The sequence below is a fragment of the Phyllostomus hastatus genome, unplaced genomic scaffold (genome assembly GCF_019186645.2).
Source record: "Phyllostomus hastatus isolate PE091 unplaced genomic scaffold, TTU_PhHast_1.1 phas_contig_196, whole genome shotgun sequence".
Lineage (NCBI taxonomy): Eukaryota > Metazoa > Chordata > Mammalia > Chiroptera > Phyllostomidae > Phyllostomus > Phyllostomus hastatus.
Genome location: NW_025333709.1, coordinates 8,773,214 through 8,798,827, shown reverse-complemented (window position 1 = coordinate 8,798,827; position 25,614 = coordinate 8,773,214). Strand labels below are relative to the sequence as shown.

The 25,614-nt window shown below is 54.0% G+C and overlaps 1 protein-coding gene across 4 annotated transcripts in view; it reads left to right on the top strand.

Moving 5' to 3' along the window:
• The window catches only part of FAM184B (family with sequence similarity 184 member B), a 79,374-nt gene extending 56,285 nt beyond the window's left edge, over positions 1-23,089 (top strand). For 2 of the 4 annotated variants that reach the window (XM_045834273.1, XM_045834271.1), the window contains exons 8-18: positions 246-412; positions 5,130-5,259; positions 6,033-6,245; positions 7,864-8,017; positions 11,604-11,767; positions 12,392-12,567; positions 14,429-14,575; positions 16,510-16,627; positions 18,230-18,334; positions 19,139-19,338; positions 20,922-23,089. In XM_045834273.1, the coding sequence (XP_045690229.1) occupies positions 246-412; positions 5,130-5,259; positions 6,033-6,245; positions 7,864-8,017; positions 11,604-11,767; positions 12,392-12,567; positions 14,429-14,575; positions 16,510-16,627; positions 18,230-18,334; positions 19,139-19,338; positions 20,922-21,015 (1,668 nt within the window). In that variant the 3' untranslated portion in view covers positions 21,016-23,089. Of the gene's footprint in view, positions 1-245; positions 413-5,129; positions 5,260-6,032; positions 6,246-7,863; positions 8,018-11,603; positions 11,768-12,391; positions 12,568-14,428; positions 14,576-16,509; positions 16,628-18,229; positions 18,335-19,138; positions 19,339-20,921 lie in introns of those variants that run through there. The other 2 variants (XM_045834272.1, XM_045834274.1) reach the window with 2 other exon arrangements.
• Positions 23,090-25,614: the final 2,525 nt, after the last annotated feature.

Below are 25,614 nucleotides of genomic sequence, written 5' to 3'. Positions count from 1 at the left end.
TTAGTTCCGTCAGCCTGTGAAATGCCCGGTCGCCTGGAAAGCAGGACGCGAGGACCTGATCCGGCTCCCAAGCCAAGCCGCTGAGCCGGGTGCTGATGCGTCACGGGCCTTGTCTTCCGGGCCTGCGAGCCGCGCTCCAGGGCTGGGTTGCTGGGGCTCTTTCTCCTCTGCTCTCTGCGTTGATAAGTCACAGCTTGGATCGGGGAACTGCACTCAGTCTCATCTTGCGACTGTCTTTGCCTTAGGATCCATGCTTGGTGCTGAATGAGCCTTCTCAGACCCTGCCCGGGGGAGAAGAGTATGAAGATAAGATCGCAGCTAAAGAAGGGGCCAGCAGTGACGAAGAGGACAGGTACAGGGGGACATGCACACGTCTGAGGGCGCCCACGAATGAGGACTCGGATTGGGAAGGGTTCGTTCGTTCATTCATTCATTCATTCATTCATTTTGTCCTCAAGGAATTATCACTGCCCTTTGCATCATGGTTAAGGAGGGAACAGGCAAATCTCATATGTCTTCAGCACAGCTGTGGGCTTTCTCTGAACTGTCACATGTAGTTGCCACACCAACCCTGAAAGGCCATTTTATAGGTTAAGAACCTGAAACTTAAAAATGTCAGTAAACCTGACCAAAACTCAAACATGGGCTGGCCCCAACCTCTGTTTCCTGTCCTTCCAAGCGTTCTTTAACTAGGGGAGACAAAGGAGCTTTGTCCCCAAGGAGGTATCTCCTGTCTGTATCAGCTGTATTAGTCACCTTTTGCTGCTGTAACAAGCATTCTCAAAATATCAGTAATTTTTAGTTCATAGGCCAGCCACCTTGATTCTTGGCTTTGCCAAGCTCTGCTGGGCTTATGCGGCTGAGGGTCAGGTGTCACTGCCTGCCTCGGACCGTGGGTAGAGTTTGTCTGCTCCACAGGCCTTCTCACTCTGGGATGGAGACTAGAGGGTTAGTCCCTGACCGGGGCATGTTGTTGTCGTGGCAACGGGAAGAAGCTCAAAGGGCTGGTGGAAATATGCATTACCTCTTGAAGCCTACACTCAGAATGCACTCTCTTGTTTCTCCCCACACTCCACTGGCCAAAGCAAGTCGCATGGCCAAAACTAATATCACTGGGCAGGGAAGAATATGCTCTTTTCATGTCTTGTCAGCTCGAGCTGCTGTCACAAAACACCATAGACTGGGTGGCCGAAATTGGCTTCTCACAGTTCCGGAGGCCAGAAAGCCCAAGGTCCAGTTGTGGGCCTATTCGCTTCCTGATGCAAGTTCTCTTCCTGCTCGCAGATGGCTGTCCTCTCTCTGTGTCCTCACATGGTGGGCGGGGGGAGAGCTGTGTCTCTCCCAGGTCTCTTCCTGTGAGCACACGAATCCCATCATGGGGGCTCCATTTCATGACCTAATCACTTGTTAAAGCCTCCGTCTCATTGGGCAATAGGTTAAAACATATAAAGGTTGAAGGACCACAGACATTCAGACCCTAGCCCTGGGGAGCAGAACCTGCGCCCATGAGCCCATCCGTGGTGGTGTCAGGCACCCTCTAGTCGAATGAACGCTCCAGCTAACGACCCTCCCGTAGCATCCTCCGGGTTCCGTGTCAGCGTCTGGGCGTTAAGGGCACCAGTTAAAGAGGGCAGGGAGGCCTCTGGAGTCCGGCCCCCCGGGGAAGTCCTAGAACCACCGCTTTACCAGGGGCAGCCACAAACGTTGTCCTGTTTAGAACTCATGATTCCAGAGGGAAAGATCTTTCTTTCCCTTTCTTTTTCCCTGGAAATACCAGCAGCAATGTCAAAGAGGTCTTTAAGGAGCCCAGCTTGGGTCACATGTCCATTCCTGAGCCAGTCATGCCGGTTTAGCAGATGGAGGGCTCTGATTGGCAGGCAGGTATCCCATGTCCTTCCCTGGGGCAAGCTGGGAATGGGGGCAGAGTTAGATGTGCCCAGACCCTGTGGACTAGATAGGATCTCTGTGGACAGACTCTCCCAGGGAGAGGATGCTGGGCAGGCCAGCAGAAGGTGGAGATTGCAGTAGCCTTGCTTTTCCTCCCATGGTGGCTATACTGGTGAGGGGGCGTCCTCAGTATAGAAGCAAATGAGGAGATGGGGCTCTGGAGGTTGCTCACGCAGGGTTTCGGTGGGAGTGGAAGAGCTAAGTAGTGAGGGGGAAGGGAGAGAAAGTCGTCTGAGATCTAAAGTCAGGGACTGCGGGACCACACCAGTGCAGCGGTTCCTTTGGGGGCGGGGTTGCACAGTCAGTGGTTGCCCCCGTGAAGGATGACGGTGATGAAACTGGGCTTCTTGTCCTGTTGGCTAAAAGGGAGGCGGCTTTCCCATTGGCTGTGACTTAAGGTAGGGGAGAGCAGGTCAGGATCGGTTGTTTTTTTTGCTTTTGTTTATTTTAATCCTCACCCAAGGGTGTGCTTATTGATTTTAGAGAGAGGGGAAGGGAGAGAAACATGAATGGGTTGCCTCTCGTATGCGCCCCAGCAGGGGACCAATCCTGCAACCGAGGCATGTGCCCTGACCAGGAATTGAACCTGCGACCTTTCAGATTATAGGAGGGTGTTCCAACCAAGTGAGCCACACTGGCTGGGCTAAAATGAATTTGAATGGGTGGGGGAAATCGGGAGGGTCGGCTGTGACTGGCTTTGTGATGGTGGGTGGCAGGATGGGATGGGCTCCTTGGGATGTGAGGGAATTGGGGGGCAATGAAAGGGGGTCATTGCAAATATCCTTCAAAACCAGGAGTGACATAGCAACATTTCCAGGTACACAAAAGCCAAGGTAACTTTTCACCAGCCAACCTGCAGCATGATAAATGGTGAAAGGAAATGACACCAGATTTGAACTTACATCTACAGGCAAGAGTTAAGAGTATCAGCAATGGTACATGTGTAAAAAAATATAAAAGATGACTGTTTCTCCTCTTAATTTCTTTGAAAGACACTGAGCTGCTTAAGGATGATAATAGTAACACTGACATCGTGTTCTGGGGCTCACAATGCATGCACAGTGGTTGGACAGTACATGACCGCCCTGGCCCAGGGCCAGTGGTGGGATCGAAGGAATTATACTTTGTAAGGGATTCACATTTTACACGAAGAGGTACCATGTTAACACTGCATAGATTGTGATAAGGTGAGGATACAAACTGCAGAAAAGGGAGAACAGAACAACAATAAGAAAAACTGGGGACCCTGGCTGGCGTAGCTCAGTGGATTGAGCATGCGCTGCGAACCAAAGTGTCGCAGGTTCGATTCCCGGTCAGGGTACATGCCTGGGTTGCAGGCCATGACCCCCAGCAACCACACACTGATGTTTCTCTCTATCTCCCTCTCTTCCCTCTCTAAAAATAAATAAATAAAATCTTTAAAAAAAAGAAAAAGAAAAAGGACTGGGCAAATGGGAAATAAATGGCCAGATTTAAGCCCAACCATCTCAATAATTAGAATGTAAATGAAATGAACACACCATCTCAAAGAGACTGTCAGGAGGAAACAGCAAGAGATTACTATCCACTACCCACAAAGAGACATTGAAATATTAAGACATTGTTACAAGCGGCATTGTGCCCCCGCCAAAATTCATATGTTGAGGCCCTAGCCCACAGCACCTCCGAATTCAACTGTGTGTAGAGATGGGGCCTTTAAAGAGGGGACTGGGTTAAAAATGGGGTCACTGGGGTGGCCCTCCTCCAATAGGACGGGTGTCCTTCCGTGGAGAGGAGGGCGGCACACAGGTAACACGAAGGGCCGCCGTGTGAGGACACGATGGGAAGGTGGCTCTCTGCAAGCCTCGAAGAAACCAAACCCTCGGACACCTTGATCTTGGACTTCTAGCCTCCAGAACTGGGAAAAAAAAATACACGTGTACTTTTTCAGCGCCCCAGCCTGAGGTGCCTTGCCGTGGCAGCCCCGATGCGGGCACACACACGGGCTCGAAGGCGAGAGGGTGGGAAGAGTTGTGCCAGGCTAACATCAAACGTGCGGAGGCTAATGTGGCTGGACTGTCACTGTAGGCTTCAGAACAAAGAGTAGTAGCAGGATTTTAAAGGGGATATTTCATGATGGTAAAGGGGCAACGCATCAAGAAGACGTAACTACCCTATAGAGGAGGAAACTTGGGCCCAGATAGCTTAAAGATCTTGCCCAAGGTCACATATGCAGTAAAGCTTGAACTTGAACTTGAGCAGTCTGGCTCTAGCATGCAAGCTTTTAACCACATTGCTGGGCGGCTCCTGGCATCCTTCCCTTCCTCTCAGAGGCCCCTCAACCCCCAGCCTGTGCCCGTGTGGCTGAGCCTTCTCACCTCTTTCAAGCCAGGCCCACCCCCCTCCCGTGGCCTTTCTTCATTATCCAGGGCCCTGCCTTCCTAGGCTCTGGCCCCCTGGCCGGTGTCCTTGCCAGAGGGAGCAAAGCACCATTCACATTTCAGCGACCTCTGCCCTGAGATGTCCTCCCTGTGGCATCCTTTTCCATTGTTAAACGGGATAAATACTTAACATTACAACCTCAGCCGGCTACATTTGAATTTCTCAGCTGGTTCACGAGTTCAGAATTGGGGATTGGAAGGTCTCTCCAAAGACATTTGGGGGCATCTGTTCTAGAATGCAGAAATCACTGCAGCTTTAAACCGGCATCTTCCTGTCCCTGCTACATTGTAAAGGCCTGTTTATTATCCCCCACATTTACTTGGGGGCAGCCAGGAAAAGTTAAGAGCATGCTTTGAAAGGCGTGAAGTACTGGATTCAAGTGAAGCATTATTGTTGCAGTTTTCTCCTAAGCAGGAAGAGCTGTGAAATTAGACCATGGAGACCTCTTCCTCCAGAGGGGGGCCCCCAAGGGCCCCGCAAAAGTGACTAAGCTTGGTCACCCTGTCGGGTGGTCATCATGTATCAAGTGCCCACTAAAACAGCTACCAGGAGGGTCCAGCTATATCCTGACTGTATCCCACGGGCAATGACACTTCAGGCTGTACGTCAGGCTATTTTTAATCCAAAGAAGATGCTTTTCATTCCACCACCTGCCGTGGGAGCTCCCCCAGCCTGAGTGGTCGAGATGTCACGGCGGGGGTGGGGACCATACCATCTCTAGCCTAGGACCTTTCGTGACTCTGGTTTCCATATCGTCGAAGGGTCCCGGTGCCCCTGGAGGAAGGAGGGGGCCCACAGTCTCCCCTGGGCTCCCTGCTGAAGGAGAAGGCCCCTGAAATCCGGTGTCTACGGGAGGAGTGGCAGGGCCAGAAGGCCAGACTGCAGGCCCAGGTAGGAGGGTGGCTGTGATGGGGATGTGCCCCCGTGCCCAGTGAGACCCACCTCCTCCTCCTCGTCCTTCCTGACACATGTGGGGCCCGACTCACGCCCGTGCTGTGCCGGGCGTTCTAGGCCCAGGGCCAGGTGGGGTTCTTAGTTCTATTTATTCATCCCTTCCACACCTGTGTGGCTCGTGAGCCCCCACCGTGAGCCAGGAACACCTCCAGGTGCTTGGGGTTTATCTGTGAGCAAGCCAGGAAAAAGTCCTACATGAAAGTGCTTATATTTTAGCAGGGCAGGTGGGTGCAAACCATCAAGAATAGACGCAAGAAATAAGTAAAGCCCATACATAATACACAAGCAGATGAGGAGGGCTCAGGAAGAAGGACAAATGGCAGCGTGGAACAGCAGGGACCGGGGGCTGGCTGGTGATGAGGGAGGGGGTACAGCACCACATGGCCTCGCCTGGGAGGCCTCAGCAAGAAGCAGGGCTGAGCGAGCAGCTGAAGGAGGGGAGGGAGGCCTCGTGGGCCTCTGGGGGGGCACTCTGCTGCCCTCTTGATCTCTCTGGGGTGGTCTGTGCCCCAGTCCTGCTCTGCTCCTGCCCAGCATCCATGGCCCCAGGAGGCCTGACAGTCCCCAATTCTTGCAGCTTGAGGTTCCCACCCCTCAGAGCTCCCACAGGCAGAGGAGGCCCAGCTGGGTCAAAGCCTCTTTCAAGGCCCTCAGGCGGGAGGTGGGAGGGGACTCAGCTGAGGGCAGGCTGCCCGCCCGCCCGCCGGCAGGTGTCTCAGATGCAGCAGGCCCTGGAGCAGTGCGCCAGCAGCTACAGGCAGGACCTGCAGGAGCTCCGGCGGCTCTCGGACCAGGAGAGGGAGAAGCTGCAGCGCGAGCTCCAGGAGACCGTCCAGCAGAACCAGGCCGGGAGGGCCCAGCTGGAGGCGTCCCACCAGCGAGCCCTCCGCCTGCTTGAGAAAGCCAAAAACCAGGAGCTCAAGGTAAGGGAGCTGATCGTGAAGCCCGCCAGCGACCGAGCCCCAGCCACGCAGCTTGCGGGGGGCCTCTCGTACGTCATCCCAACCCCCCCAACCCCTACAATCGTCTTTCAAGGTCATTATTATCATATTCCCTTTTCCAGCTGAGGACAGAGGCTCAGGTTCAGTCGTTTCTCTGGGTCCCACAGCTAGGAAGTGGCGAAGCAAGGATTCAGGCTTAGGTCTGTTGGGTTTCTGGTGCTGTCTTCCCGACCTGCGTGTGACCTGGGTAACATAAGATTAGTTTTCTTTCCTAACTTGGGCTGGACACAATGCATGCTGGGGGTTCAGGCTCAGCCCAGCAGCTAAAAAGGGGGAGGGCAGCCCAGAGTTGAGAAAGGCCAGCTCAGCAGCAAAGACCTTCCAGAAGGCCTGGAGAGCTGTGGTGAGGGTCAGGCCCTCCACAGGGAGGTTCGAACACAGTTCATCTGTCGCCTCCTACCTTCTACTTTCTCAGAGGGCGGGGCAAGGCGCTGCTGCATTCACGCAGCTGCCCCAGGCCCCAGGATGTCTCTGTCCACCCCAAGGGAGGCCTCGTGCATTTGGTGAAAGGCCTTTCTCACTGTTCCCAGAGGTTGCACGGGGGAGTGGAAAGGCCTGTGCCCCGGACAGCGCAGCCCCAGGGTCACCGTGCGACCTCCACAGTGACTGTCTTCAGTCAGCAGGTCACTTCTCCTTTCTGAGCCCAGCTCCTCCTCTGTTTAAGGAAAAAAGGGGGAGGAGGGAAGGGTTGATGATTTCTGCATCTTTTCTGGGTGACCTTGGAAAAGTAAATTGATCTCTCCCAGCCTCAGTTTGCTGATTTCAAAAGTGGGGCTATATATTAACTGGAACTCTCTTCTGGGGGAAAAAAAAAGAAAGGAAGGAAAAGAAAGAAGCCCTGGCTGGTGTGGCTCAGTGGATTGAGCACCAGCCTGAGAACCAAAGGGTTGATGGTTCGATTCCCAGTCAAGGCCCATGCCTGGGTTGCAAGCCAGGTCTCCAGTAGGGGGCATGTGAGAGTCAACCACATATTGATGTTTCTCTCTTTCTCTCTCCCTTCCTTTCTCTATAAAAATAAATAAATAAACTCTTTAAGAAGGAAGGAATGAAGGAAGGAAGGAAGGAACTCTATTAGTTTCTTATTGCTGCTGTAACAAATGACCATGACATTGGTGGTTTAACACAACACAGTTAAACTACAGTCCTGAAGGTCAGAAGCCCTAATATCAAGGTACCAGCAGGGCTGTTTTCCTGAACGTGTTAAACTGGAGGACATGTAGTCAGTGTCTGTCTGTTTCTCCCTCTTTCTTGTTCTCTCTCTTCCCATCTCCTAACACCAAATCCCCAGTGATGGTCCAGCTTGGAAGAGGGGTCCACTCTGGTCCAGTCAGCTGTGGACCAGGGTCATGTTCTCATGGTACAAAACGGCTGCTGTGGCCATGCCATCACTGCCATCCCAGAGAGTTTGGGGAGGAGGCTGATAAGCCCTCCACCAGGGAGTGGCAAGTGCTCACAGCGTGGAAGAGGAGCTTGGCAGAGGGGATAGGTCTCCCCTCTGTGCCCACTTTTATGCCTCCTTCCTTCCACTTTTTTCCCACAGGCCACAGAAGAGCTCTTGAAAAAGGAATCCAGCCACAGCCTCCAGATGCAGCACCAGGCACACCAGCTAGAGCTCCAGGCCTTGGAGGAGAAGGTCCGGCAAGAGCTCCAGGGGGAGCAGGAGAGGACGCAGGCTCAGCAGGCTCTGCTGCTAGGTATGTGACCAGCCGCAGCCGGCAGGGTCCTCAGGGTGGCCGGGGCAGCGGCGTGGGGCCCGGAGATCTGGAGGCCCACAGGCCAGGGTGACTCTCCTGGTTCTGCCACCAACTAGCTGTGAGACCTGGGGTGGGTCACTCTCAGCCTCGTTTCCCTTTCTTATAAAATGGAGTTGTAATTGCCCCTACCTCGTAGGGGCGTACTGTAGATTTGATGAGATATTAAATATAGAACACCTAGCTTATAACATGAGCCCAGTGAATGTAGATAATTTTATCATCATCATTACTTACTGAACATAAACCACACCTGTGGACCTTTGTAAGCGTTTCATAGGGTTGCCACAACCTCTCGTTTCCATTCTGAAGATTTTTGCAAGTTCAGGGCGACCGAGGCCTCCAGGCTCCTGCATGTTCCCTGCTCCCTTCACCTGCTGCCTCACAGTCCCCAGCACGAAACTCGCCTCCCCTCCAGTCCCCACACCAAGAGCCAGTCCCACGGAGGTGGGCAGAGCCAAAGTGCCTTGGCCGGAAGCCCAGCTCCGACACTCACTGGCTGGTGACCGTGGGCGGGTTGCGCCGCGGCTCTGTGCCTCCGTTGCTCAGCTGTCAGGTGGGAATAATAACAGACTCTGCCCCACTGGGCTGCCGTTAGATTTCCGCCAGTAAGTGCACGGCACACGGACTGTGCAAATGCTCCCTGTTCCTCTTGCTGCACATGCCAGCGCTGCCAGCCCACCCCGGGGGCCTCTCCCCATTTGGCAGACCGTCTTTCTTCCTCATTGCAGGCTCCACTCTCACCTTCCTTCTCTCCGCTCAGGGCGGCACAGCTGCCTCTCCTTACGCCGTGCCTGCTGGTAAAACCACGCTGGCCTCCTTAGGGGGTTCTTCACACCCAGGCAGGGCTCCTCCCGTGAGAGAATTGTGGAGAAGGGCAATGCCTTTACCTGCACAAGTGACTAAGATCTACCTGCTGCGGGTTGGGTTTTCACTGGACAGCGTGTCCTGCTGGGGGAGGTGATGCGGGGGAGGGAGGGAGGAGAGCCCCACAGATTTCCCCGTCAACAGCACCCCGGGGTGGAGGTAGCCATGTTGGAAATGCAACCGTTAGCAGAATCTGAAGAACTCATAAAAGACAAAACTTGGGTTGTGCCACATGTCTCAGGTCGAAGACCCCCCAAGGTTAGGTCAGGACACCTGGCAGCTGTTGGCACAGATGTCCCTGCCACCCGTTCTCGGACCCTTCGGATCGCACAGCAGTTCGGTCCTTTCCTGATAAAACAATTAGGAGAGGCCCTAGGGACGGGCTGGGATTCTCAGCATCTGTCCCAAGAAGAAAGGGCTTTGTGGGGCCATAAAGAAAATAGCAAATCATAGGCATCCTGAGTGGTACTGGGTGGGTGGGAGCACCTCCTGTACAACAGAGTGATATTACGTGTCCCCGGGCCCAGTGACTCCTGCTCCACTGTCTGCATGAGACACGCCTGACCTGCAGTGCAGGTTCGTGTGTGGGGGCGAGAGGGTGAGAGTCCTGGAGATGCTGTGATACGCTGGGGTGGGGACCCAGACATGCTGGATGGATGGGTGGGTGGGTGGGTGGATGGATGAGTGGATGTATGGGTGGATGGATGGATGAGTGGATGGATGGATGGATGGATGGATGGATGGATGAGTGGATGTATGGGTGGATGGATGGATGAGTGGATGGATGGATGGATGGATGGATGGATGGATGAGTGGATGGATGGATGGATGAGTGGATGGATGGATGAATGGATGGATGGATGAGTGGATGGATGGATGGATGGATGGATGGATGGATGAGTGGATGGATGGATGGATGGATGGATGGATGGATGGATGAGTGGATGGATGGATGGATGGATGGATGAGTGGATGGATGGATGGATGGATGGATGAGTGGATGGATGGATGGATGGATGGATGAATGGATGGACGAGTGGACGGATGGATAGATGGATGGGTGGGTGGGTAGATAGGTGGATGGATGGGTGGGTGGGTAGATAGGTGGATGGATGGATGAGTGTATGGATGAGAGGATGGATGGATGGGTGGGTGGATGGATGAATGGATGGATGGGTGGGTGGATGGATGGATGAGTGGGTGGGTGGATGGATGAGTGGGTGGGTGGATGGATGGATGAGTGGGTGGGTGGATGGGTGGGTGGATAGGTGGATGGATGGATGGATAGGTGGTGGGAGAAAAGGGGAGGATAATGAATACACTACAGATCATGCTTTGCTAAAGGGTTTTATTGCAACTTTGTGATAAAGGATATCAAAAAATGGGGTTGTGTCTGCATTTTTTTAAAGGAAAAAAGCTTTTGAAGTTACTTTATTATAATTCTATTGGGGACAAAAAATGACCAAATAAATTTTTCAACACAACGTCATCAGAATATATTAAGCACTCACATGTGTTTGATATACTACGCCTTGGAGAGCAGCACAGTAGGCATATGGGAAATCTTTCACAACGAATACACTTTTACTATATCATTGATCTCCCCTCTAAACATCATTCATGTATTTCACAAATATATACTGAGCACTTGCTATGTACTGAGGCCCATATCGGGTACTTATTTTATGGCTTATGGAATTACTGAAACAATATTTCAAGTTACTTGCAATAACTAAAATACAGTCTCAAAAGTCCCTCACAGAAAAGCATTGAATTTGCTAGCTCTTAAAAAAATATCTTCTTTAAAAAAAAATATCCCAGTGAATAGCATGCACTCTATCAGAAAATGCTCATTTTGAAACGACTGCTTTCTTTGCCTTTCCATTGTGCGAGGGCACGACTGGAAACCACCCGCCACCCTCCGAGGAGAAGAAGTCGGAGTTTCCGGCTGCACTCCTCCCGGAGCTAAGGGGGCGGGGCGGGGGCGGGCTGGTACCTTTCTCCCGGAGGATTCTGGTTTTAATCCTCCCTCTGTTCGGAGGACGTGCCATCATCTCCTGCTCCCACGACCCCACCAACCTCACACCCAGGGAAAGGAGAACCTGTAAATGTTTTGTCTCCTTAAGAGTTGGCATAAATGTCAAAATTCCCGACTTGAGACTTGCAGCCCCAGGAGACCAGCCCCTGGTCACTCGATAATTCCCTGTTCTCTTGGTTTCTGGACTTGGTGCGGAGGCCCACACCGCCTCAGGGTTCCGACCTGACTCAAGGCCGTCCCACTGAAACCCACGACCTTCCCTGTTCACCAGGAAAAGGCTAAGGGGTGCTTCCGAGTGGAGAGGAACCACTGGACGTGTTGAATCCTGACTCCACAACTCACTAGCTGTGTGTCTCTGGGCTACTTACTCAGCCTCTCTGAGCTCAGGTTCCGCATCATCAAATGGGCTGTGGCGACACTGGGTAGGATGGTTGTAGGGCTTCAGTAAACAGTTTTCCAGGGTTTTAAGCACATTTAGTGTGCTGTGCATAGAGCTCTTGTTACTGTTACCTTGAAACACGTTTGGAGACCTCGACCCCAAGCCTTCAGCACCACCCACACCAGGACAGACTTCAGCCTTCACCTTGACCCTTTGCCTGAACCTCGCTGCCCTTCCTTCCGCAGAGTCCCTCCGGCAGGAGCTGTGGCAGCAGCGGGCCGCCTGCTCGGAGCACCAGAAGGACCTGGAGGCGCTGCAGGCTGAGCTGAGGACTCTGGGCAGCTCTGACCGGCCGCGGGCCCTCGCCCAGGGTGCAGGCGACAGCGAGGACCACGTGGACACCACCAAGGTGTGCGCCCCGGGCCGCCCACACGACACCCCTCTGGGAGCAGGCAGGGCTGCAGCCAGCTCTGAGAGGGGAGGCCCTGGGTACTGGAGCCCAAACGGGGGACACCCTTCTCCTTTGCGAGGGGGCACCTGGCGGGCCTGCAGGCTGACCTTCTTGTAAAGAAAACCCAGGTTTTAAGTTCTACGTGTTCTTTTTAATTTGGACACAGCAGCATCGCAGGGTGTTGGCACCAGACAGGGCTCAGAGACCGCCCGCTCGGGTCACTGCTTCAGGTCTGCAGGGAGTGTCTGCGCCCTCCCCTGTCTCGGCCTCCCTGTTCCCCTGAGCGGGAGCAGCCCCGTCACCCGAGGTCAAGGCCTCTCTCCTTGAACTTCCGGGTCAGACTCGGCCCCTTGGCCCCTCCCTTGCACATCCAGAATTCCCACCTAGCGGGGCAGCACCCGGACCTCACAGCCCGGACCTCTGTGCCCCGGCCCACTGCCCTGCCTCAGGTCTTCCTCTGAAGTGCGCCTGCACACAGCCTTCGGTGGCTCCCTACTGCCCCTGCAGCTCCGGGGTGGGCGGCGCTCACCGGGGGCCCTTTGCGCCTTCTGGAAACACCCTTCCCGGCTACCCTCTTCCCAGGAGGGGCGCGGCCCAGGCGCGGCCGGCTCCCCCAAGGGCACCGCCCAGCATTCTCCCAGCGGCGGCGAGGAGGGCCTCCTGCAGGAGAACTCGCAGCTCAAGGACGCCTTGCGGCAGCTGCGGGAGGAAGTGGAACAGCACCAGCAGGAGGCGCTGCGGCTCCGCGACCAGAGCAGGTGGGAATGCGGGACCCCAGACCTTTCCTCCCTCCTTCCTTCCCTCCCCTTGCTGCACTGCCGCGTGATGAGCCTCGGAGATCTAAAACCTGTTACCCGTCTCGGCACCTTCCCAAGGAAAAGACTCCCTAACATGCTAGCACTTCACTGAGGTTACTCCCTGGTAGCAGGAAAAGTGTCTAGGAAGTCGAGGTCACAACTGCAGAGGATTGGCCATGAAACAGAAGCAGAAACCCAGTTTCAATGCAAATCAGGGAATTTATGGAATCAGATCAAATGACACCATAAGTATCCTCAAACTGGCCTTGGAAAGACAATGCTCTGTGCCTTTAGCCAGTGAGCTGGGGCGACAGCTACCCTCTGCAAGACTGTCCTCCTCTGTAGAGTGGGGATGCTCCCCACCCCCCCCCCCACCCCCCCACCAGGGCTGCGTTAGGACGCAGGGAAGTGCGGCCTGGAGGAAGCACTGGGCCAACCGTGGGGTCACTAGTACCTAATCCAGGCCAGACAGCTCATGGTCAGTCCTGAATTCACGGCCTTCCCCCTTCCCCCCACTTCTTAGAAAGGTCACAACTACAACTTTAATTTCATTAATAGGTACAGGACTTTTTGGGTTATAGGTTTCTCGTTGAGTGAACTTTGGTAGTCCCTCTCTCCCAAGGACTTTGTCGGTTTTCTCTCAGCTGTCCGAGTGGGAGTAGTTGCTCCAGGGAGAGGCTCACGCAAGCAGCAGCAGCAGCGAGCCCGCCTGGCCGAGGTGCAGACCTCAGACTCCGTCAGGGACTCGCCGCGTGACACTGCAATGAGGAGGTGGGCCGGGGTGGGGGCTCCTAACCATTTTGGGTTACAGCCCCTTCCAGTCCGGAACAGCAACGGTCCCTCTCCAGGGAGAAGGAAACAATCACACAGAAATATGCACGTACTTGCCCTGGCTGGGCGGTTCTGTGGGCTGGAGCGTCGCCCCGAACACCAAAAAGGTTGCAGATTGCACCCCCAGTGCAGATGCATTCGGGGGGCAACCAATCGTGTCTCTCTCTCCCTCCCTCCCCCTTCCTTTCTCTCTAAAATCAATGAACACGTCCTCGGGTGAGGAGCTCTCTCTCTCTCTCTCTCTCTCTATCTATCTATATGGCTAATTTCTGAGGGTGACATGCCCTGATGCTTGTCTGTGGATCCCTGAGGCCCCTCACCTAGTGGGTTCAGACAAGTGACAGCTGACGGTTGAACATAGACTGTGTGCTGTGGGCTGTTCTGGACACGTATGGACACGAGCTTCCTGGCAGTAGCGGTGTGAGGCAGACACTGTTGTCGCCTCCGCCGAACAGATGAAGAGGCTGAGCAGGACATCCCTTGCCCAAGGTCACATGGCTGGGAAGTGATGGAGGCGGCCGGAGATGGACGTGGACGGACGTAGCAGCCTGGCTCAGACGCTGGTCCCCAGACCCGTCGTCCCACCTTGCCTGGTCTCAGAGTCCCCGCCTTCAGTAACCCTGATACAGAACCTGTCTCCACCTCTCCCACCTGGCCCAGGTGAAGGGAGCACGGTCCAGACTCCCCTCCAGAGCTTCTTCTGTTCCTCCCCGCAGGGAACTCTTCTTCAAGCAAGGAAGAGTATTCTCCCTCCTGGAAGGCTGGGGTGAGGGGTGCTGAGAAGAGGTCCCGCAGGCAAGGCTTATCTGGGACCTCGCAACTCAGACACCCCAGGTCTCCTTCCTGTGGTGTCCTGACCTCTGACTCATAACCTTCCCCCACCCACTGGCTCCCTACACGGCCCCCCAGCAGAGTGGGCAGACATCCCAGTGCCCGGGAGGTGGGTCCCCAGAGCCCAGCCCAGCCGAGCTGTGCTGCTGTCCCCCCACAGGCAGCTGGAGGAGGACCAGCAAGCGCAGCGGGCCCGGGAGGTGGAGCTTCTGCGCCAGGAGCACCGGAAGGAGATGCAGGCCCTGGTGGCGGACTTCAGCAGCGCCCAGGCCCGGCTCCAGGCCCGGCTGGCGGCCCTGGAAACCGAGTGAGTGAGGCCCGGGCCCCAGGTTAGGAGGGACGAGCCGATGTACCGCTTTCTGAGGTGACCAACTCGTCTGTGTTCCTGGGCCCCTCCCAGTCTTATAACCAGAAGACCTGAGTCCCAGGAAGCCCCTCAGTCCCACGCAAACTGGGATGGTTGGTCACCTGTCATACTATGACACTGCTGATACAGAATGTATCCTGTCCCCTTTCATGCAGGCCCTGGGAATCTGTAAGGAATGTGGCTGCCTCTTGGGCATGGTTTGCCCCTCCCAGGGGGAAGAAATCAGAAGGGTCAAGGCTACGCTTTTTATTAGCATTGGCCCTCTTCTAGCGTGCAGCATCTCATTTAACCTTCAGCTGCCCTCTAAGGTGGACATCGTCACTGCTGTGGGCAGTCAGCACCACCAAGGGTCCCTTGTGCATGCGTGCATGCGTCCACCTGTTCATTCAGCAAATGTTTACTGAGGGCTTACTGCTTTAGGCTCTGGGTTGCCGCAGGGAACAAAACAAAGACTGCGCTCTCATGGAACTCACAAATTCTCCTGGAGATTCTGACAAGAAATAAGGAAACAAATACTTCATTTCATGTCAGGCAGTGAAAGTGTGCAGGAAGGAAAATAGGGTCCATTTCTGGAGAGTGGCGAGGGTGGGCAAGGAAGGCTTCTTGGTGACATTCACGCACCAGGAGCCAAGGGCACGAGAGGGCCGTCTGGAGAGAGGGCACCTGGAACAGAACAGCAAGTGCAAAGGCCCTGGGGCCTGCTCCGTAAGACTGAACGGCCTGAAGGCTCATGTGGGTTATGTGGAACGTGCGAGAGAGTGAGTGCTAGAAACCGAGGCCGGTGGGGTGCCTCGGAGGGAGGAAGGAGATCTTACAGTGAACGGGCAGCAGTTGGGGTGTAGTCGGACAGCACTGGGAAGTCATCACAAGGCTCTGAGCTGAAGTGACACCATCTGATTTACTTTTTGACAGGGTCCCTCTGGCTGCTACGAGACTGGAGGATTGGGGTTAGCATCAGGGAGGCCAGGTTAAAGCAGAACTAAGTGAATTTAAGTGTCACCTGTCTGACCCTTAGCTCGAGCTCTTAAAAAGTGTCCACTCTCTCTAACACAAAGCGAATCATCCAAAATCTGGAGCGGAAGCCTTTACCATCTCCTCTTTCATGCATACTTACCACGCGCCAGGCACCCATTATCTCATTGAATCTTCACAACCACTATTTTCACGCCCATTTTAAAGGTGCTACAGAGGGTCACAGGTGGAACGCCATGCCCGAGGTCACAGCTAGAAAAAGGCAGAGTTGGGATTAGAGCCCAACTCATCTGACCCCAAAGTCCTAGCCTCCTATCAGCGACTGTCTGGCAGTCCATAGGTCATCTGCAGTCCTAACCCTCCCTCTCACCCGCCGCCCCGGGATTCTTTCTCCAGCTGCTCGCTGCAAGGGCCCTGGGTACCACCTGCCCTCCATGCTCAGCCCTCGCTGATCTGGCCAGGAACTACCGCCTGCCACACGCCGTGTCGGCCAGCAGATGGCGCCAGTGCCGCGCCGTCACCAGCAGAGCCTGTGGGCACTGGAGGGGTGGGCCTGGTTCCCGCTGAGGCCCCTTCTTCCAAACATCCCTGGTTCTTGACGCCACTGGGTGCAGCCTCTGCGTGCACACACGAGCCATTGTTTCCTGGGCCGTGCACCCTCGGGGGAACTGACAAAGGTCACGCTGGGAGGTGGGGTTCTGGGCTCCGCCCCAAGCTCTGCTGCCAATTCTCTGGGAGGCCTTGGACAGGCTCTCTGGGCCTCAGTTTCCCCTTTTGTGAGCTGAGAGAGTGGCTGGCCAGGCGGACCACGCAGGGGCGTCTCTCCCCCGTCATCACGTCGTCTCCCTGCTCGTGGCTGAGTGCCGGCGGCGAGGGGCTAACGGCTTGTCCGCTTGCAACAGGCTGAAAGAGTCTGGAGAGAAGCCGGGGAAGGGGGCGTCCAGGCCGGAGGACGCGCAGCTCATAGGCCGCCTGCAGACCCGCCTGAAGGAGCGAGAGGAGATCATCAAGCAGCTCACGGTGGGGCTGGCGGGGCGGCCAGCGTGGGGAGGGCCAGGGCGAGGTGGGGGGGCGCCCACTCGGCACCTGACATTTTACTGGGTCCTCAAGTTCTAATCCTCATAAGCATAAAACCACCTTACAAAAGACCCTGGGTTATTTTTTCTATTGTATAAAAAATACATACGCACTGAAAAAATTAACAGAGGGACAAAGAAAGCAAAAACGTCCCTCTACTCCCAAGCCCCACAGCATCTGCCCGGTACTGATACCGGCTTGGTTGGTTTAGCCAACGGAATTTAGGAAGACCTAGAATGGCTCGCCTTATGACGGAACTTTAATGGATTCAGGCAAGACCATTTTTCTTTAGTGATCTTCCTTCCGTAAACATGACCACCTGTTTTCCGGTTGGCAAAGCCACCCCTGGGCGCCCCCTCCCCCAGTCTATTCTTTGAAATGCCCCCCAACCCCACTCCTGCCAGCGCACACGGTCCATGGACCGCACGCCGAGGTCTGCTTATACTCTGACCACTGCTTCAGCTCTAACCCAGCCTCGCCGTGCTCCGTGCCGCGGTGTCAGGTCCCTCACATCGCCCCATTGGACAGCTCCTAATGCCTCACAGTCAACTCTGAGGACAGGGGCCATAGGGTCACTCCTGTCGGTATGGCCCATGGGAGAGCGCGCCTCGGCCACATCAGACGTCCAGGCGCTTCCCGCCGTCTACCCCCGCAGCCCTGACCCAGGCCGCACAGCTTCCCACATGCACTGTGGAGAGCCCATTATGGGCCTCCCCCTCACTTGAGCCTCACCCCCCTGTGCTGACCTCACCGCTACCAGAGGGCTGCTGGGAAAATATAAGTCAGGTCACGGCCGGCTCTGTCCAGCACCTGCCGAAGGCTTCCATCCTCGTCAGAGTAGAGCCCACGGCCTCTCGGCCGCTGGCAGGGCCTCGCCCGGGCCTCATCTCCCAGCCCTGCCCCCTGCTCCCCGGCCACACTCTTCCCTGTCCAGACGTCAATGAGACCATCGGGGAAACTTGACCACCCACTGAAAATTACGTGATACAAATAAGGCATCCTCGTTTGCCAAGTGTGACGAAGATATTGTGGCTTTATTTTTAAAGAGTCCTTATCTTTTTACAGATGAAATTGTACAATGACCGGAATTTCCTTTAAAAACAATACAGAAGGCGAGAAAAGCATGGGGGATGGCACATAGTAACCAGATTGGCCATGTAGTGACTGTCCCTGCAGGTCTTCTTTCTTTGCCTCAATCGTTAACTTTCCGCACCTTAACTAGTAACTTTCTGCAGTAGCCTCTTCTCAGATGCTGAGTACCAGGATTTCTAACATCCCTTAAGGCATTCCAAATAAGCTTGTCCTTTGCTTTGTTGCAAAAGGGGCTGGGGACACCAAGACCCCAGGAGAAAAAGTGCTTCCTCAAAGCTTCAGTTGGCAGCTTGATTCCCACTGGCTGCCCCTCCCCCACCCACCTCGCCCCATGCCCCGCTGCCCAGGGCCCAACCCCTGGAATTTCCCTGTCTTTGTGTTTCACCCTTCAGCTGCAGCCACTCCAGTGCGGTGTGGTTGGGCTCATCAGACTCTGCTGGGTTGTTGTTCCAGGAGGAGAGAAGGTTTCACTACGCAGCGCTCCCCAGCGCCATGTCCCATCGGAATCGGTCCTTCTCGTTCCATCCTCACCCGGGGTATTTGACCCCGTCCATGAAGGTAACTTGGTTCTTCCGGTTCCAGTGCATTACACAGTTCTACTGCTTTCATGTTCCCTAAGGTCACGGCAGCCTATTCATCAATGGCTGGGAAACTCATGGAAAATAAGACCCACAAAAAATAGTCCAAATGATTAAACAGTGTTTTTATCTGGTTAGGAAGATGATGTATAATTTTTTAAATTTTGTATGGGTTTTTATATTCCCCTAGTTTTCTATAAATAAACATGTCACTATTAATAGTGGCTACAATAAAAATTGGTGGCAGGAAGGAGAGAGAGAAGAGCAGGGATCTTCCACTTCTTAACATGCTTCCCTAGATATTTTGGAATTTGTTACAATGAGAATATTCACATACAAATCTCTCACCTGCTCTCACAAATCCTAAAAGCACTTAAAAAGTTGTATTTTTTTATAGCTCACAGAATAATAAACCTAAATTGAACTGATGAGAGCTTACTTATCATCTTTACGTATCCCTCCTAGTATGACAAAATGTAAGTTTCATCTCAGAAATACGCGTGTGTGGACAGGGTGGGCCCCGGGGTGCTCCGTGGCCTTGTACAACCTACACAGAGATTTTGAATCACAAAACAGGAAGTTTAGAGAAGAGACGGTGACCATCTGTGTTTTTTAAAACACACAATAGGTCAGAGGGAAAAGTGCTTTAAAAAAAGAATAAGGACGTCTATAAACAAAAGTGCCGCCTCCCCCCTCACACAGTTCTAGGTGGTGGGTGTGGTTGGCTGTTACAGCGATGCCCTTTTGCGGTGACTCTCAGAGGCCTTTCCTTGAATACGAGCAGAAAAAGAAGATGGAGGAAGTGCCCAGCCGAGTGGTCAGCGTGCCCAACCTCGCCTCCTACGCCAAGAACTTTCTGAGTGGGGATCTGAGCTCCAGGATCCACGCCCCGCCAATCACCAAGTCACCCAGCTTGGACCCGGGCCCCAGCGGGGGCCGGCCTTACAAGCCCATGCAGTCTCCAGACGTGAAAACTGCCACAAGGTAGGGAGCAGAAGCTGCGATCCCGTTTTCCCATAATGGGGCGGGGTGGGAGTGGGTGGAATTGGGATTCCGGTCTGGCACTTGTTCCACGCCCGGCGTCGGGGCCAATGTAAAGAGCTGCACATCAGGCCCTGCCTTGGAAACATTACAGCCCAGCCAAATGGGAAGATTGTGGAAGAGGAGAGAAATGTGCCATTCTTTAGAAGAGGGACTATTCCTGGTACCGAATTCCAGAAAGCCTTTTTTTTTTTGTCATGGATGATTAAACAAGGGACACTGAATCACCTAGTTGACAACTTCAGTGTGGGTTCCACAGAAGATGGACTCTCACAGCACACTTGGAGCTGTGTGGCCTTGGGCAGGTTGCTTGACCTCTCTGGGTCTCCACTCCCTCACCAAGTAGGTGTTGTATCAGCTTCACTTTAGAGGCAAGAGACAGGTGAACTGACCCATAGGATGTGCTTGCCACGGGACCTGGCATAGAAGCATTTAGTATATTTCCCCTATTACCATTAAGGCTGTTTTTCAAGATTTATTGTATCCTCTTGGCATTTTGAGGCCTCTTAATGGGGGCGTTGTTTGGTCACGCATGATGATCTCATATGCCGCCTTCTTATTCCTCCAGAAAGCCTTGCAGCCTGCTCCCCCTCCACAAAAGTGCGTTCCCCTTTTATTCGTTCTCCCTCTTACCCAGTCTTCATTTAGAGGGAAAAGTTTAGATTTGGGGCTTTGAGTTTGCATTTCCGAGAGGGCCACCCCTAACGTATTCCTTTCCCCGAGGCCCTGCCTAGCCGTGGCTCTCTGGACAGCTGGGGCGGCACAGATCTTAAGGAGTGCTGAGCTGCAGGGACCCCCTGGCAGTCAGCCGCTGAAGGAGCCCGGCCCTTTGCTTCCCAGCTGAGGAGTCTGAGGCCGGGGCGCCCAGCCCGTCCCCGAGTTAGCTGCTAGAGCCGGCTCACCGGTTCGTCTGTACTCATGTTCCTCTGTTTAAGGCTGTGTTCCCCTTGTTTTCCATGAAACTCCGAGGTTGCAGACGAGAGACCACTCAGCCCGGTGCACACCATACTTTCTCGCTTACGGTTTCCCTTTTTCGGTTCATTTCGCTGATTTTATAGGCTCGCTGTGATGCTAGCACACAGTACAGAACTTTTACATTGTAATGCTGTGTTGATCATTTCTTTCACCTTTTTTTTTGTTGTTGTTGTTGGTCCTTGTAAGAGTTTATTTGAGCCAAACTGACAACGTATGCTGGAGAGCAAGATCTCAGAAGCTCCTGTTTTACCTTTTTTATGGATTTCGTTTATCGTTCAATTTGTGCCTGAAATAAATTTTGCAAATACACCTCATTGTCTTAAGTGCAACAATAGAGAAACTTCCATTCTCAAAGCAGGAAGTAGACATCCCCTCCCCAGCCCTGTCCCCTTCACCCCTGGTTCCCAGATCCTGACGCCAGCCGCTCATTGTCCAGTGTGTTCTGAAGAGGAAAGAGACAGTTATTGTTTTCCCTGAAAAGATGGTGGGGCATGAAATCGTTTATTAACTGATTTCCAAAACCACGTGAACCTTTTTGTTGGTGTTTTTAGGACCCAGGATGAGGAGGCGGCCCAACCCAAAGAAGTCCCACAGAAGCAGGGCTCCGCCCACCAGGAATGGTTCACCAAGTACTTTTCCTTCTAAATCGATCCTTGGGATCCACCACAAAGGGGACGTTTGAAAAACATTGAAAACTTCTAATTGAGGGAATGAACTAGAAAACCAACCAACCAAAAATACCTTGCTCTGTAACGTGGTTTGCGAACAACAGCTACAGCAGATTTTGGCCTTGACATTTCATTGTTTCATTGTGACACCAGATCATTAAAAAATTCTCGACCTTAGGATAAAACGAACTAGTGTGGTCCCAAAGCATCGTAGGAAGGTGTTATTAATGTCACTACGGCCTACCCACTGTAGGCCGGTGTCCCTCAGACCACCCTCCCCTCGGCGGTGTCCATGGTCCACTTTGGAAGCGACTTCATTTTCCCTTAGGATGCAAGTCAGCCTGAAAACTGTCTTTATGTAAGTGACACAGTTCAAGATGCACATCCAACCTCAGTAAGAAGATGAATAAAACAGTTCCACATAACCAGGAAAGCCAACTTAAACAACAAAACAAGCAAAATCAAGACCTTGACGTACTTGGATTAAGTCCTTGGACTTTCTAATCCAGGGCACGGAGTTCATAATAGAGGGGATAACACCTACCTCAGCGCGGGGCTTTAGGAGGATTCAGCCGGACTACGTGGTGGGCAGCGACCCCCACCAGGCCCCGGGACTCAGCACTGCCAGGGCTGAAGGACCAGCCCTGCCCCCGTCCAACACCTCAGTCTCAGTGACCGCAGCATCCGCTTGCCGTCTGCGAAGGTTTCGAGATTGTCTGTTCTTTCGAGTCAAAGATCCGCTGACCCTCTGGGAAGGGGGAGGGGTCCTGCGCGGTGCCGACCTCACCGACAGGCCACCCGCACTGCCTGACCCTCTGAGGGAGCAGCGTGATTGGACGTAGCTCCGTAGGTCTCTGGACGGGCAGACGAACGGTGCTCTCGGTCCTCTCGGTCCTCTGGTGCTGGCCCGGCCAGGTGGCCCACGACCCGCCGTGTCCTCTGTGCACTGTCAGGTCTTTGCTCTCTGAATAAAAACCTTTAAACAACTGGGCGGGAGAAGCGGTTGTGACTCGTGTTGATTTTCCAGAGAAGGGTGAAATGAGATGACGGCTGAACGTGGAGATAGGGAGTGCACACCCGCCTCGCTCAGACCGTCTTCACGTGGGAAGTGGCTGTTCACGGGCTCTTGTGTCCTTTTGAGGGAAATGCAGGTGTAGCTCGGAACGCGTAACTGAAAGGTAAGTTGTCCAGTCAAAACACACGGCCCCAATACGATACATTTTGAGGTGCAAATACTTGTTACCGTACATGTAGTATGTCGTATTGTTTTCCAGTATCGAGTATTTCTTAGTTGTCCTTTGTTTCCTGCTTAGAGCGAGCCTTGTAGGGTTGTGTTGGCATTGTGTGTTTTAAAGCCTGCGGACAGGCAGTTCTGTGTGCTTTTGTTCGTGGAGACATCTCCCCAGGGCCTCGACTCCGGACGCCTGGCAGGGCAGGCCTGGCCGCGCCCCGCCGTCCTGCAGCTCCTGCAGCTCACGCAGCTCACAGGAACGCCTGCTGCTGCTGCTGCAGAGTGGGATGGACACTCCGCGTCTGTTCGCACCCCTTTCCTGTGGCAGGTGAGCGAAAGACCTTGTCAGTGTCTAGATTCTACCTAATTGTTGCGTGTTTGTTAACTGAGTCTTTGTATGCATCTATCATTTCTTCTTTAGGATGTATTATTATGTGAGCATTGGAGTAGAGCATGAAAGGACACACACTTGAGTTTTTTGTTTGGTAACAACAAATTTCCCATCCAGAGGGTTTCTAGCAATTTACACCTTGAACAGTGAAGGACATCCTCGCTCTGTACCCTAGAGAGAAGATTAAGAAACCCACTTTGATATGAGCACTCTCCTTGGTTTCCTTTGCATAACGTACTCCATCAGTCTCCCAAGAGCAGAGTGGTCTAGGGAGGGTGGTGGCGGTGCAGAGGGAACAGCAGCGGTGAAGGGAGATGAACGGCTCGGGACGGAGTTGGGAGGGAGAAACAACAGGATTTGATGGTAAGCCTCTAGGTTACACTATGCAGAAGTATGGAGTTATCGCATCCCTGCACCTGGAGCAAACCTGGGAAGGAATACTGCTGCCGATGGTTTTCAACTGGGGCGGAAAAGAACCCCCCCATCAGTTGCTGCATGCCGTGCACCTGAGTCCTCGTTAACTGTTCTGCCACTGACGCAAATTCCTGCAGAGCCGCGGTGTCTGCAGCTACTTGGTCTCCACTCCGTCTCCAGGATCCGCCTGGGTTCTGCAGATGGAGCTAGGATAGGAATGAATGGCCTTCCCCCCAACTTTTGGATTTCCAAGGGCAACACTAATTGACCCCCACCGTCTCCGCCAGGACGCAATATTATTTTGATCAACTCCCTCCTAGGAGCTCCTCAGCGGTCTGCTCTCCCCCTGCAGGGGATGACTGAAGGGGCCCAGGCACTGAGTGGCCTCGACTACGAAGCCCCGTTAGTTTGCCATCATCCCTCTACTGGAAGTCAAGGCGGCGTAGAAATAACCAGTGAATGCTACCGTTCTTGTACGCGGTATTCCCCTCACCTTCTAGACGTCTGAGTCCTCGCACGAGGGACCGCTCCCTTCCACCGGAGCACTTCCCCGGGGCACCACTGCTGGCATCGGCAGCAGCTGGGCCACCCTGTGCCGCTGACTGTCTGTGCTTCACATACCGCTCAGAGTGGGTCCTTTGCCAGTAGTCCCCAAAGCTCACCCGACTGCCTGCCCGCTCACACCACGTCTGCAATGGCCACGTCAGCCGGGTCCTCTGGAGACAAGCCCCACGACCCAATGGGAGGTGCGAGGAAAGTACAGGGGGTACCCAGGCCGTCTGGCCAGAGACCACCGGAAACACACCTGTCGTGGAAGACGCTGCGTGTATCAGTTGCTGCGTAGAGGGAAAACGTTCATCCCAGTGGGGCTTCTCGGAAAGGTCTCAGAACCTACTGTAAGATTGTGGCACTGGGTCACTTCAGGGCGTCTAAGGAAGCAGGGATTCACTCCCGAGTGGATGCTGTCGGAAGGTGGGGGAAATTCTGACTGGGTTTCTTAACTCTCATCTGCAGGCAGGGTAGGCGAGGGTGAGGAAAACGCTGTAAATAGTTAAAGAAAAAGAGGAACCCATTTCAGCCACAAGGATACGTGGTTGTTTGGGGACAGCACAGCCACTTGGGTTTTCGGTGTAGACACAACTACAAAGTGCTCTCGCACTGCTTCGCCTGGACTCAGAGCGACCGAGGTTGGCGTGGGGGACCGTTTGTGCCCACCAGGGCCGAGCCGTGCTGGGCAGGTGTCCAGAAGCCCGGACAGGCTCCCTTCCCACCCCCGTCTCAGGGGGAGCACCTGCGTGAGGGAAGCAGGAGAGGAAGCAGAGGCCAGGAAGAGCCTGGGGACTAGGAAGCAGGGTTGACGGTTGTGGAAGGAGGGCCGAGGAAGGTTTGGGCCAAAAGCACAGCTCCGAGGAAGTCTTGGCCAGGCTGGTGGAGCTCCAGGGCAAGGACCGCCCCCCAGGGGAGACCTGTGTCGGGCAGACGGGTCCCGCCAGGGAGAGCATGGCTGCAGCGGGTCCCTGAAGGCGGGAACTTTGGTAACTGCACCCCCCGCCACGGGTCTCTGGAGAGGACTGGGCAGCACTCCTGTGGCCCCCAGAGCCCGGGACCAAACAGGAAGGCTGACACTCAGGGGTCGTGCAGGAGAGGAAACAGAAACGGGAAGGTGTTTTCAAGAGAATGAGTTCAAGTAAAGAAGGTGAAGTGTCCATTTGATACGGCCACAGTGAAGTGGCTGGCAACTGTCACCAGCACAGGGGTGGTCACACGGGAGGGACAGATGGCAGCCTGGAGTGGAAAGGAGAGGGGAGAGGCTGGAGACTGCGGGTGAGGGGCAGGGAGGGGAGGAGCTGGAGGCTGGATGAGGGGCAGGGAGGGGAGGAGCTGGAGACTGTGGGTGTGGGGCAGGGAGGGGAGGAGCTGGAGGCTGGATGAGGGGCAGCTGCTGGAGCCTGGAGGGCACCGTAGAAGCCGGGAGGTCAAGAACTCTGTGCGCAGCACAGGACGCTCCAGGCTCCAGTAGGTGGATGGCGCAGGGGCTGAGGGGTTAAGACCCCGAGAAGGCAACCGGCTGGGGCGGGCGGAACCGCTGGCCTTATTTTACACAGGGCGGGGGTGGCACCTCAGCAGGTGGAGCAGCAGGGGAGAGATGCCCTGCAGTGGGGGTAGGTTTCCCACAATGCCATTAAGAGGAGGGAAATCCCAGATGTTTTCTCGTAATTTTCTCACTGAAGGAAGGTTTTCTACGATCTCCAACCAGCAAGATGTCATTAAAAGTTAAGAGATATTTACATACAGACAAGATTAAAAATTTATTTTCCAGATTTTTTTAAACAAACAATGGCAGTAACTGATATATGCATTAATTCAAAATATTTTCACTAAGCACCCAGTGAAACACCAACGACCTGATTATTGAGAGATGCCTAAAACTTAATCAGTTTATTTAGGTTTTTAATGAATAAACCTAAGGCTGCCAATCGAGCTTCTAATTAGTGTGAGATGACCAGGCTAACAACCTTGAAATCGCGTGTGGGAAAAAA